We start from the raw sequence: 13018 nt of genomic DNA, 5'->3' as shown, positions 1-13018 counted from the left end.
CAAGGCACCCCTCCCCTGAGCGATATAACTTCTTTACCCGTATCTCTACCGTTTTATCTAGCGGTATGGACAGCTTTGTTTCCCGCCATTCTCGCACAAGCACGTCGGCAGTGGGTCTGACGCAAGTGATGCTTGCGTTGGATCTCGGTCTTAATTACACCGAGGGGGCAACAAGGTCTCGGTAGTGCACGGGCGAAGAATCCCCCAACATTGTTCACAGTCCTTCGATCTCAGCATTGAGGATTTCGTTCACGGTTGCGTGAATACAGCTGCCCCTTCCCTCTCTCTCTCTCTCTCTCTCTCTCTCTCAAAATTCAACCCTACTTGCATTTTTTATAGAAGTTGGTACTCACGCGGGTCAAGAAGTAAACAAAACACCAGAACAGTAATAAGGGCTGTCTCGTTCCTATAAAGCATTATGACTTTTAGGTACATTTCATCTACTATTTAGTCATTCATATCATATATTCTTTACTACCTTTAGAGGAGGATAAGCTTATGCCTTTGTCCTGGTGTCTCGATCTTTCCTCGATCAAGGCGGTACTGTTGCCACCTTCCCTGCTCGGGTAGCCGTTGAGATTGTGTGGGTCCATTACCCAATTAGGCAGTTCTACAACAACACCAAAGAGAAACATCACCAGAAGAACAGATTGAATCAATTCTTTGACATTTCTTGGTCAATTCGCAAAACTAATGTGGAATCATATACATATTGATCATGCAGTCACAACGCCGCTCCAGTATCCTCCCAAAGTGCCCATTTCGCTTTGTTTTCGTAACTTAGTACAGCTTGATGCCGACAGACTTGTTCTGGGTGTAGTTGGCCAGAGCAGCCTCGCCAAGCTCGCGACCAATACCAGACTCCTTGTAACCACCGAAGGGGAGCTGATGGTGAAGCATGTTGTAGCAGTTGACCCAAACGGTGCCGGCCTTGAGGCTGTTGGACACGCGGATGGCGGTGTTGATGTTCTTGGTGTGGACGGCGGCAGCCAGACCGTAGGCGGTGTCGTGGGCCAGGTTGATGACCTCATCCTCATCCTTGAACTTGGAGATGGCGCAGACGGGGCCGAAGATCTCCTCCTGCATGATCTTCATGTCGGGGCGGACATCGGAGAAGATGGTGGGCTTGATGAAGTAACCCTTGTTGCCGAGACGCTCACCACCGGTGAGAACGGTAGCACCCTCGTCCTTACCGGACTGGATGTAGCTCATGATACGGTCGTACTGGAGCTGAGAAACCTGGGGGCCCTGGAAGGTCTCCTCGTTGAAGGGGTCGCCGACCTTGTTCTCCTCAGCTCGCTTCTTGAAGGCGGCAAGGAACTTGTCGTAGATGGACTCCTGGACGTAGATACGGGTACCGGCGCAGCAGCACTGTCCGTGGTTGTAGTAGATACCGAAGTTGACCCAGTTGATGGCCTCCTCGATATCGGCGTCCTCGAAGACGATGTTGGGGGACTTGCCACCAAGCTCGAGGGTGACCTTCTTGAGGTTGGAAGAAGCAGCAGCCTTCATGATGGTTCGGCCGATGACAGTGGAACCAGTGAAGGCAATCTTGTCAACGTCCATGTGGGCGGAGAGGGCGGCACCAGCGGTCTTGCCGTAGCCGGAGACGAGGTTGAAGACACCAGCAGGGAAACCAGCCTGCTCAATGAACTGGGTGAAAACAAGGGCGGAGAGAGGAGTCTGCTCAGCAGTCTTCATGACAATGGTGTTACCGGTGGCCAGGGCAGGGCCAATCTTCCATGCCAGCATGAGAAGAGGGAAGTTCCAGGGGATGATCTGACCGCAGACACCAATCTGTGGGGAGCTTGTTAGTGCCGGCACATGGATGAGGCTGAAACCTGGGGAAGGTTTGGGGAAGAACTCACGGGCTCAGAGCGGGTGTAGTGGAACATGTCGGGGGAAATGTCGATGGTCTTGCCCTCGATCTTGTCGGCCCAACCACCATAGTAGCGGAGGCAGCCGACGACGGCACCGACATCGCCGCGGGCGTTGGTGATGGACTTGCCGTTGTCGAGGGACTCAACGGCAGCGAGGAGGTCGAGGTTCTTCTCGGCGAGGTCGGCGAGCTTGAGGAGGAGGTTGCCTCGCTGCTGGGGAGTGACCTTCTTCCACTCGCCCTCGAAAGCCTTGCGGGCAGCGGCGACGGCCAGGTCGATATCCTTCTCGGTACCCTCGCAGATGGAGGTGATAACCTCCTCGGTGGAGGGGTTGATGACCTCGAACTTCTTCTTGTCGACACCCTCAACCCACTTGCCGTCGATGAAGAGGCCGATGGGCTGCTGGTAGGTACCAGTGATGGGGGTGGAGAGCTCGGTGGTGAGAGGAGCCATTGTGACTGATGTGTATAGAAAGGAAGAGGATATTGGGTATCTTGAGAGGAGTCGAGGTGATTGTAGGAGAGGATGAGAGAGGATGATCTGGAATGAGGAAAACAGAATTACCGACGACGAGGACGGGAGTATTTATCTTTGAGCTCGACGCGGGGTTTTCGGTGCTCGATAGGAGTTTGAGATGGGGGAGGGAGGGACAGAGAGAGAGAGGAGGGGGTGCGGGTGCAGTGTGGCATCCGCAAAAGAGAGGGGGTGCAAGATTTTGGCCACAGAGTGACGCCCTTTCCCCGCAACAGCCTCGCCTCTCTCGAGGTTCCTCGGCGTGACAGGGGTTAGGTACGGGGTACGGAGTACCGGCCTCTTTGCGGCGGGCGGCGGCGTCGAGAGCGGTACCCGTTTGTCCCCGTAGGTTAGCTACGATGGAGCGGCCGGAGGACCTTTGCGGAGTACAGTAGTGGCGGTGGTGGGCTGCGAGCTGCGGGTTGCATAGCTGGTTGCTGTAGTAGTCGGGATACAGTAAGAGGAGAATTACGTTGCGCCTCCGAGTCGGTACAGGTGGTTTAGTGAACGGTAGCACACCAAGAGCGGCTCAAGGGCATTCTGTTTTTTCTCTCCTTGTGCTATATCTCCCCTCCGCCGGAACCTCCACCGGAACCCTGGCTTCCCAGTATCTCAGACATGAGCCGCAGATGCGCTTTAGGTGAGCCAGGGTACCATGTCGTGGGTGTGTATGCCAGCCATGGTAAACTCAAACTCGGCCAGTGCAGGCTGATGACTTGTTCCATGCCATTCACGCCTTTGGTTGCCCAACACATGCCGCCCTCTGTTGCATTGAAGGCACTGGATATTCTGCCTGTCTGCCTGTCTTGGACATCACTGCCTCTTCATCTCCCTCCCCCGCCAAAGTGGATGACAGCAAGGAACGGCTCCGCGAATCACAAGAGCCGGCCCTGGACAGGGCCAGGCATGTCGCCGCCGAGGGCCATCAAGCTTCCCCGCAACCGGTGGCCAATCAAGCTGGGGCCAGGAGACGGAGGAAGATGGGGACCCGCCCCGAGCAATACCGCCCTCGACTCGACTCTCTCCTCGAGTCGACAGCGGGTGTGTCATGTCAAAGCTCAGATCAAACCATGTGTCAGAGGCGAGAGGATCTGGTGGAGTGTCTGTGTTTACCACTGTAGATTCCTCTCTCCCGTTGCCCTGCGCCCTGAATTGTAATGCACCCGACCCTGACAAATCAGTGCATGCAGAGCCCCGGAGCCGATCCAACCTAGGTACCTACATGGATGTCTGTCGACCAGGCGCCGCAGTTGAAACGAAGCCATGTTGGGGCATTGAATCCGCACATCAATGTCCAGATTTCCGGACATCCAGACATACCGTATGAACCTGGCAAGCATATGTGTTGATGACAGCTAACGAGATGGATACTATCGCCATCAACTCGTCTGACCCTGTTCTGAGCCGCACTGCAACCGCAGTATTCTGCTCGGACTGAAGGCGAGTAGAGCAAGACGTACGGTGTCTGCATGTTCCTTCCATCCATATCCCTCATCTCCCCAAGCCCAGCGCAGCCCATCTTTCCCCATCCCGCATAGCTCCCGCATGGCTACGCACCGCTTTGACTCCTGTAACCTGGGGCAGATCAGCCGACCATTGCCTAAAATGGCCGCAGCTTGAACCCTCCAGCGTCGACGATTCTATCTTGTGCCTCGTGTGCCCCCCCCATCCCATCATCAACGGAACCGCGTTGTTGCACGCCCCCTTCCCTTGGAGCAAGCCGCAGCCGCCGCCCGCGTGTAAGACGAGCAATTAACCTACCTCCCTATGTACCGACCGACGAGCGTGGCATGTGTTGTTGATCGAGGTCTGAAAGTTGCGCTCTGCCGTGGTCCTTTCCTTCTAGCGCCGTCCACCCCACCTTGACGTCGTGTTTCCAAACCAGTCCGTCCATCACTTGCTTGTTAGTGAGTGAATAGACCGTCATTCTACAACCACACGCACCGAGATGCACCGTAAACTGTGGTCCTCTTCGCGTGTTCCTGACCCGAACAAGACATTTTTTCCGTCTCCTTCTAGAGCGCCCCACTAGATAGTAATCCTCCACTCGCTGAAAAAGGGAGCGGTTCAACAAAAAAAAAGATCTTGGTCTCTCTGGTTGCTGGGGGACGGAATGGGGGCTCCTCTCTTCTCCCTCGGCGTAAAGGGGAGCGAGCATTAACCCCGCACCACCAGAGAAAAAAATTGGAAGGGGCCTGATGATGAGCGACAAGCCAAGCGCCTTTTGCCATGCCATGACTGGCTAGATTCCACCAGTCTCCAATTCCTGGGGTTCAAGACAAAGAGCCGTTCATCCTAGCCCTCCCTTGTCCGTGAAAGCGCTCCCAATCCTGTCTAGTCTAGTCTGGGACGGTTTCTGCAGGCCCCGTGACTTTCCGCCCAGCTTCCTCTAGGCCGACAAGGTCTCTCTCACTCTGTGAGTGTGAGTGTGAGTGAAGCTTGTTCGCGGACCCGCAGACTCGCTGTGGGCGATTGCGGCTCCGCTGCGTCTCCGTCTCCGTCTCGCCGGGGACGGCGGGGGCGGGCTCCACTCGGTACGTACCGGCCTGTCTCCCCCCCGCCCCCCAGCGCTTCCACCACCACTACACAACAACATACAGTCAATCAACGACTGCCTCCCACGCCCATCGAGGCTCAATCTGGTCCATGCTTCCTCCGGATTTCATCGTCCTTGGTCAATGAGTCGAGGCTTAGCGGCTCCTCCCCAGGATCCATCTCGTTTCCATCAACACCAACGGCTGGGACATCTCCAACAACATGGGATCCCCCTTCTTCGAGAGCCGCAAACGCAAAACACATCATCACGTCCGCCCGCTCCGCATCAAGTCAGTGGCTGAACGGTGATATGGAAGTTGTTGTAGAGCGGCAATTTGTTGAGATTGGAGACCTACATACAGTCCTCTTTCAGCCCCAATCTGACTGAGCTAACCCTTAAACATACATGCCATTCCATGCCATGCCCATCCATCTCCAGCAGCAGCAGCAGCAGCATCTACGGGTCCGCGACTCCATGCTTCTACCCCGCCAGATCACTCTCATCCGTACGTTCTGCGCACGCCTCGATTGCATAACCCCACATCCGGGGGCCGCAGTCTTTCTCCTCATCCCCGACATCAGGGGACTGGCCGTCGGGTCAGGGACCAACCAACGTGGGCGTGAGGATAGGCACGCACGTACCGGGTCCAGATAGGCAGATCTGACCCCAGACTTCCGTTACTACGAGCGTCACGACAGACACGACCGACACGACACGTTGGCTCGCTCCCTCGCTGCGGCTGCCACATGGACTGACCACTCGACGCCCTGTGTCCATCACTCGTCCGCACCGGCCCATCCGTGGCTTAGTGGCCCCTGCTTTCCCTCCTGGTCAAAATGCCTCTCGAAATGGACTGATGTCTGGCTGCTTTCCCTCCGAATTGTGACGGCAATCTTCGGAACTTACGATGGCCCCCTTATCCCCCAGATTTTCACCCCAGACCCTCAGGCCTTAACCCAGGGCACGGCCATCCCCGGAATCTCGCCCCAGACTCACTCCCCAGACTTTCCTTTATCCTCCCCAGACTCTCAGACCATCAGACCCCATGCTGTCGAGCTCAGACTCTGCGTAGGTTCTGACGCGGCTGCCGCCGAGAAACTGCTACTACTCTGAATCTTGCTCACAGAGATTTAGATCTGCGAAAGAGATTCAGATCTGTGATGTTTTCTCTTTGAGGGGTCAAATTACTGACTTGTTTGTCTTCTATGGTATCTCTGGTCCTCCCTGCTCTATGGCTCCTATAGACCCGTCGAGTATTCTCTCCAAGGTGCTCGAGTTGGGCCCCTGAAAATGGCCCGACATTGCCAAGGGCAAACAGAACCTGTCGGGCTTTTAGTGAAGCCCAGCAAACATTCAAAGAGCTTGAAGCACCTAGGTTGTTTGATACCAGCCGTCGGGAGGCTATCAAGCGACAAGCACCCAACTCACCCAGGTAGGCAGGCACTACTGTTTCTCTCGGATACTAGCAGCGGTCCTCCAGTCAAAGGTAGAAAATTATTCCAGTTGACCTTTAATTATTTTCTATTCAACGGTTTTATTTGCGAGGATGCCTTTTCAGCCAATGACGTTACAGGCAATATCTGCGAATGGCCGTTGAGCTGCCAGTGATGAGGCACTGCCAACCTAAGTCAGTGCAGCACAAATATGCTCAGGCAGTGAATCATGCGAGATGTTGCCTCGAGTTTACTTTCAAGTTCCCGTGCACTTTCATTCTCAATCCCCAGCAATCATTTTTCCATTGACCGCATCGCACGCGGCCCTCGCGCACGCGCGCTCGATCCGAACTCTTCGCCATGGCCGTCCTCCCTGGAGTATCCCATGTATCGGTGAATGTCAGCGTCGCCGGAGAGATTGCCACAGAATATGAAGTCCCAAGCGATCAGACACCCATCTTTGGTACCGGCCCAGAGCTTCCTGGTCCTGTTACCCACTGTTACATCGAGGCAAAGACCGGTGCAGAGTTCAGGATCGAATTGACGGTGGATTCTGCCTTCCATTTTCCACGATTCAACAATTCAGTCTCCCTTTCCGTCTACATTGACGGCGTTTATCTATCAGGCATTGTCGTGCAAAACGATACTCTTCTTGGACAATCATCTCGCACCGCAGTCGTCGCGGATGCATATTGTCGCCCGGAGGAAGAGGGTGGGCAGCCTTGTTTCAAGAAGTTCGTCTTTTCTTCCATCACCACAAGTACGATGCCCTCTATATCAATACGGGGTAACAATCCATGAGCTAATACGGGATACCAGCCGAGACCGGATCCGGTGAAGACATGACCAGCGAAATGGAGCGTGCTAAAGGTCTAGGGGTTATCAAGGCGGTTGTGGTGGCCGCAAAGACTGGTCAGCGAGTCCCTCGGATTCAAGTGGCCGGTATCCAAAGCCAAGATCGAGAACTCCCGGAAAAGGCATTGAAGGGCAGAGAACTGAGCCATCAGGGGTCGTATGTTCTGATACCTCAGACGATATCGCTTGATTCACTGCTAAGAGATCGATTTGCAGCCTAGCAGTCAGCACCGCATCGCCCGTTTCAGAATGCACCATACTTCACAATCAGAATGTGCTCGGAACGATCTTCTTCCACTATCGATCCCGTGGTATGCTAGTGACCTTGCCTGGCGATACCGAGAGGGGTGACTGATCTGTGATACAGAAGCGCTTCAGCGGGAAATGATTATCCCACGGTCTCCATCAGCAGAAACACAGCCTCTAGCCACATCATCTCCAGCTGATGCTAGCCTCTTGAACCTCACCGAAGACGAAATTCGGCGCCTAGCTGGGGAAAGATTACGTGACCTTCAAGTAAGTCACTGTCCACGCCGCTAGCTGCTCCCGTGCCACAAGATTCGACCCGACGCAGTGTATTCGTATCATGTTACTGACTTGGGCTACAGGTCAAGAGTGAGTCCGGACGCGTCAAGAGGGAGGCTGAATCTGTGCCACGAGAGGTCCGGCCTCTCAAGGTGGTCAAACTGGATAACGGGACAGAGGTCTTTGACCTCACCGAGGACGATTGAGGTAAAACATGAGGATTTGGGTCTTTTCATCTGTGTGATTTGGTAATGGCGTACGGAATACGGATTAAATGTCTGACTAGGGCAGTCGGAATCACTTTGTGGCAAACACATGGCGTTTCGGGGAAAGGGAATTGACAGCGTATCGGCAGTCAACCACTATGATGAACACGTTGAAGCGTCTCGCTTTGTACTGCGAACTTCAGAACCAACAAGTTAAGCTTTCTTTTTATTGTTGAGTGGCGTTTACTGTAATAGTATGAACGTGGTCGAGGTTCTGCTCTCTCCCTGCAAAGAGATGTTGTCGGTATCTCCCTCTGATAGCCTCTCATGTTATTCCAGGTCAGTAAAATGATCGAAGCAGCGACCACGTTCCATTGCCAGCCTTCACTAACGCAAAAACCGATAGTAAGCCAACATCTAGCCTTGCATACATACTTTTTGTACCATGGCATCGCATCCCATTTCTCCTTTTCGAACTCCATCAGTGCCTCACGAACCTGCTTGACAATCTCCTCAGCTTTCGCGTTGCCGGTAAGGCGGGAGCGGCGCTTCAAAGTCCGACGTGGTACTCGGGTGTTGAGAGCACCGCAACGCGCTGCGCAGCATCTTGCTCGTGGTCTACATGATGCGAGAACAAGGCGGGCGTGTCTGAATGCTCTGAACATGGTTGTGTCTAGGTTAGGTGAGGACGTTGGAATATTTGAGGATGGAACAAAGAGCTCGATGATGATGGATAAAGACACATTTTAAAGGACCTAAAATCAAGATTTTCCTAAGTTCTTACTCTTACATGGCAGATTTATGAAAATTTCAATTGGTACATGACGACAACAGCAATTTGATCTCGATGCAGTGGGAAACTCTCATCACCCAGAGTCCACGTTGAAGTCGGCCCTCCCGCTTGCGACCACATGTACGTACCTTTGGCTCGGGCAGGGGTTGCGCTCCACGCAGGTACCTGCAGCGATTGGTGCAAGTAGCTCCGGGGCTCCCTGCCAAGCCCGCCCAGCGTGAACCTCCTCCGTCTCCTTTCACCGAAACCCTCATGACGTTGCATCTCGCTCGACTCCTCAGCAGCTCCTGCTATCGCATCCATCTAATCGATCATCTCGCGTCTCCCGCGCCGTCGCCTCGATCCCGACAATGCCCTCGTGCGGAAATGCTGCACCTGCTTCCGCATAGCCGTCTCCAACTACGCGCTCATCGCTGAGCGGGCTGTCCTCTCCTCCCTCTCTCGCAATGGCGCCAGACGGACCGAGCAACATCCGCGTCTTCATCCGCTGGCACGACCAGACTGTCTTCGCTGGCGAGGATGTCAAATGTACCATCATCTTTAAGAATGTCGCGCCAGGTCCGGGTCAGCCCAAGCAGCCACCGCCGCAGTCGGAACGGAGTCGACTGGCCTCTCCTTTGCATGGGAGGCCCAAGTCCAACCATGGCTTGACCCCGCCGCCGTCGGCATCCTCGGGCAGAGGCCATCGTCGCTCTGCCTTATCTTTGAGTGTGCCATCGTCGCAGACTCATAGTCGGTCGGGTTCGGTACAATGGCCATCATCCGCGAGCACAACCGATCGCCAGCCGGGACACTCCCACAAGCGCTCCGTCTCCATTGTCTCGATTGGATCTACAAGTACTGTCGAGGACCATCTCCAACGAAATGAAGTACCGACGCGACCTCAACGGCCTCATCGCGGCCACGGCCGTGCCTCTAGTTTACAGATTATCCCTCGGGCTCAGAATCAACCCTCGCCCGGGCCTCATTCTGGTAGGCAGCGTATACTCGCGCATATGACCATCAGCTAACCTTTGGACTGCTAGCATCATTCTCTCCTCGTTTCTCTAGCTCACCTTTATTCCATGCTTCATATCCCCCACCTGATCGATTTGGCCGAATGTCTAGACCACCTACAGCCCCTAATACACCAGCTCTTATCGGCCGAAGATCACCTAGGGCCTCTCCAAGACCATCACCGAATCCAGTGCCAGAATTCCACTTCCCTGCAGCGCCGTCGCCAACCGCGGAGGCACCACCAAGCCTATCAAGATCAACAAACGAGAGCATGCTTAGTCCTAGAAATGGTGCAGCCGAGTTCAATGGTCTGGCTTTGCGCTCTAAAGATGGCGTTCCGACGATCAATGAACAGTCTGCTCCCGCTGCCCGAATTTTGGCAAGCAGTGGCGTCTTGGGAGGAACACCAAGAAGCAGTGGAGAATTCTACTCCGTCAGCAACAACTCGTCAGAAACCCTCGTATCGGAATACGTGACACAGCAGCCCGTACGGGGGCACGCGCGGCCTCTTCGAAGAAGTCTCGGTATGCCATCGCCGCAATCAAGAGCACCAGAGTCTTTGATGATGGGATACGCCCAATTACAAGGCTCGTTCACACTGGACGGATCGCTGGTCAGCCTCAGCCCCTTCGATCAGGTCAAGAAGAAGGCCATTGTTGGTCAAGGGGGAGGTGTTGTTGGCCTCGAGTCCAAACGTGATAGTGGCCTCCTAGGAGGTTTTGGATGGAGCCGACTCAGCAGCTCCCTGGGCGACTTTTTGGGCGGTGGAGAGCTCAGTACCATCAAGGAGATGCGTGGAGTGGCCAACTCGAAATCAGTACCTCTTCTTACGACACCACAGTCTATTCTTTTTGTTGATTTGCAACTGGCACCCGGAGAAAGCCGGGTATTTGAGTATTCGTTCCGATTACCCAAGGGACTTCCTCCAACCCACCGAGGAAAGGCAGTCAAGATTTCTTACAGCCTGGTTATCGGAACTCAGAGGGCCGGAGGATCCAAGGAGCAACAGGTTAAATCCGTCGAGGTTCCTTTCCGAGTCCTTGGAAGCGTGAATAGTCACGGTGAGATCTTGGGGCACGATCTCATGAATCCCTACATCTTGCTCCGAGACCAGGCTCAGGTTAAGAGCCCATCGAGCACTGGCAAAGGGGCAAAGACGAACGGAGTGCAAGGACGGCAATCTTCGTTGAACGATTTCCTCCTCTACGTGGACGACTTGGTGCACAGGCCCCGAGATGAAAGCGGTAGTATCCTTCTCTCACCAACAGGCGGAGGAAACTCGAGACGACCCTCAGCCTTTGAGGATGCGGGCACTGCCCAAGAGGCAATTCATTTGGCGATTATGAGAAGCAACATGACGTCCGGGGGACAGCAGAGCCCCAACCGATTTGAGATCGCCCGCAACGGACAACGAGTTGGTGTGGTTATGCTTACAAGGCCGGCATACCGACTGGGAGAAGTTGTTACCATGGCGATTGATTTTACAGATGCCGATATCCCATGTTATGCGGTACACACTACGCTCGAGACCTCAGAGAAGGTAGACGCGTCTTTGGCGATACGATCCGAGTCGAGCATTCACCGAGTGACACGAAAAGTACACTCATCATCATCTGAGGCAACAATGTACTCACGACGCGTCACATTTAACCCGACAATTCCGATAACCGCTACTCCTGAGTTTGTGACGAGCGGAGTGAGCCTGGATTGGAAGATTCGCATCGAATTTGTGGTGCCATCGCAGGGGAATGATTCTCCCGACAGTGTTGAGCGACTGGCACCTCACCCACTGTTGGAACAGATCTCTCAAGATGAGAAGGGTGGCACAGTACTTGTGGCCGTGGAGAATCTGATATGTGAGAGTTTTGAAATTGCGGTACCCCTGCGCGTCTACGGCGCAGTTGGGACAGGACTCGAGCGGCTTGAACGAGATGAGGCTTCGGAAGAGGGTCTTGTAGTATGATGGAGTTGGATTGACGGGTAAAACTGGGCTTGTGCTGTTGGATATTAACCATACTTATGGGATGGATGTTGGTTGGCTGTTTACACAGAATAGCGAGGGAGGAGGAGCTCCTGAAGATGGACATGCTGGGGATTAACAGAACATATACAACGGGGTATAGTCAGAATAAAAGACCATTCTGGGTTTATGGAAGCACGAGCCATTACCATGAGCATGAGCATGAGGATATGCGACTGAAGTATAAGAAGTAAACCGGAAATGTTTCATGCAACGATAGCCAACACCGGCAGAGTGGGCATGGACACAGACAGGGGCCCTCAGAGACGGACAAGAAAGCGTACGCGGCAGATGAGACAGCTGACAGTTGACAATGGGACGCGGCCTGGAGCTAATTGTCAAAACCTTGAGAAAAAAAAGGGGATTGGGATTGGGATTGGGACTGATCGGCTGGTTCAAGAGCCGGGGTTTTGGTGGGATCGGCTGGTCTGCCACCAACAGCCACCGCGCCGGGACCCTTGGATGAGGAGCGAGACAATCACGTTTAATAGGTACAATAGCGAGAGGCGCAAAATGGCTGAGATGCCAGGTATGGTGATAACGAACCGACGGGCGGTGGGATAGACCTCATTTCGCAATGTACCAGGGTCAAAGGTTGGCGACAAGGCATGGATTGGCGGATAATAGACAGCCTTTCTATTCGAGGAAAGGACGACTCTGGCGTCGAGGCCTCGGGCAAGATTTGCTTCTTTGATTGACTTGGTGCGACGAACGAGGCTTTTGGACTGGGTGGGATGTGTCTTTGTTGTTGTTGGTGATGATGATGAGCGGGCTCCGCCAACCGCGGCACGATGATGAGATGCTGCATAGGTAGTGTGGCTGTTGATTCGACAACGGCGAGGAGATATGTGAAAGGTGCTGCTGAGAGGATGCAGGCTGAACCTCGAAGCTGAGCCCTGAAACCCAGGAATACCTCAGCTGTCAAAGGTGCTCCCCCTGTCGATGGCCATCCAGGGCCCCTTATCATGATCACCAACACGAAGACTCTCTTCCAATTCCCAAGGCGAGGCAATCTTTCACCACCGTCCTTGCCGGAAGTGATTCGAGGTGACAGCCACTAACGGGAGCGCTAAAAGCCGGGATTCCACCGCCAAGGGCAAGGGCCTGCCCTCAGGCCACTGGTCGAGAGGGTCAAGAGGTGAAGCTGACCGGAGGGTGGGCAAGCCGCCAGGCGAGAAACGTCAGGCTCTGCTGGCCCGTGCTTCCCGCTTGCAAGCCTCCCCGGCCAACGGACCCACCAAAACAAACCCCGGCCGGTGGT

General features: G+C 54.4%; 3 protein-coding genes across 3 annotated transcripts; 2 read left to right on the top strand and 1 right to left on the bottom strand.

Moving 5' to 3' along the window:
- Positions 1-780: 780 nt before the first annotated feature.
- NCS54_00131300 (Hypothetical protein) lies at positions 781-2333 on the bottom strand (the record flags this gene model as incomplete). The annotated part of the gene is made up of 2 exons (XM_053146942.1): positions 781-1797; positions 1869-2333. The coding sequence occupies 2 exons, from the start codon at positions 2331-2333 to the stop codon at positions 781-783; spliced, it is 1482 nt and encodes a 493-aa protein (XP_053002917.1).
- A 4389-nt stretch (positions 2334-6722) lies between these two features.
- On the top strand, positions 6723-7948 carry NCS54_00131200 (Hypothetical protein; the record flags this gene model as incomplete). The annotated part of the gene is made up of 5 exons (XM_053146941.1): positions 6723-7122; positions 7182-7374; positions 7434-7528; positions 7585-7733; positions 7826-7948. The coding sequence occupies 5 exons, from the start codon at positions 6723-6725 to the stop codon at positions 7946-7948; spliced, it is 960 nt and encodes a 319-aa protein (XP_053002916.1).
- Positions 7949-9187: 1239 nt separating this feature from the next.
- Positions 9188-11700, top strand: NCS54_00131100 (Hypothetical protein; the record flags this gene model as incomplete). The annotated part of the gene is made up of 2 exons (XM_053146940.1): positions 9188-9713; positions 9767-11700. The coding sequence occupies 2 exons, from the start codon at positions 9188-9190 to the stop codon at positions 11698-11700; spliced, it is 2460 nt and encodes an 819-aa protein (XP_053002915.1).
- Positions 11701-13018: the final 1318 nt, after the last annotated feature.

This window comes from Fusarium falciforme, chromosome 1, assembly GCF_026873545.1.
Source record: "Fusarium falciforme chromosome 1, complete sequence".
Taxonomy (NCBI): domain Eukaryota; kingdom Fungi; phylum Ascomycota; class Sordariomycetes; order Hypocreales; family Nectriaceae; genus Fusarium; species Fusarium falciforme.
This window is presented reverse-complemented; position numbering and strand designations above follow the sequence as displayed.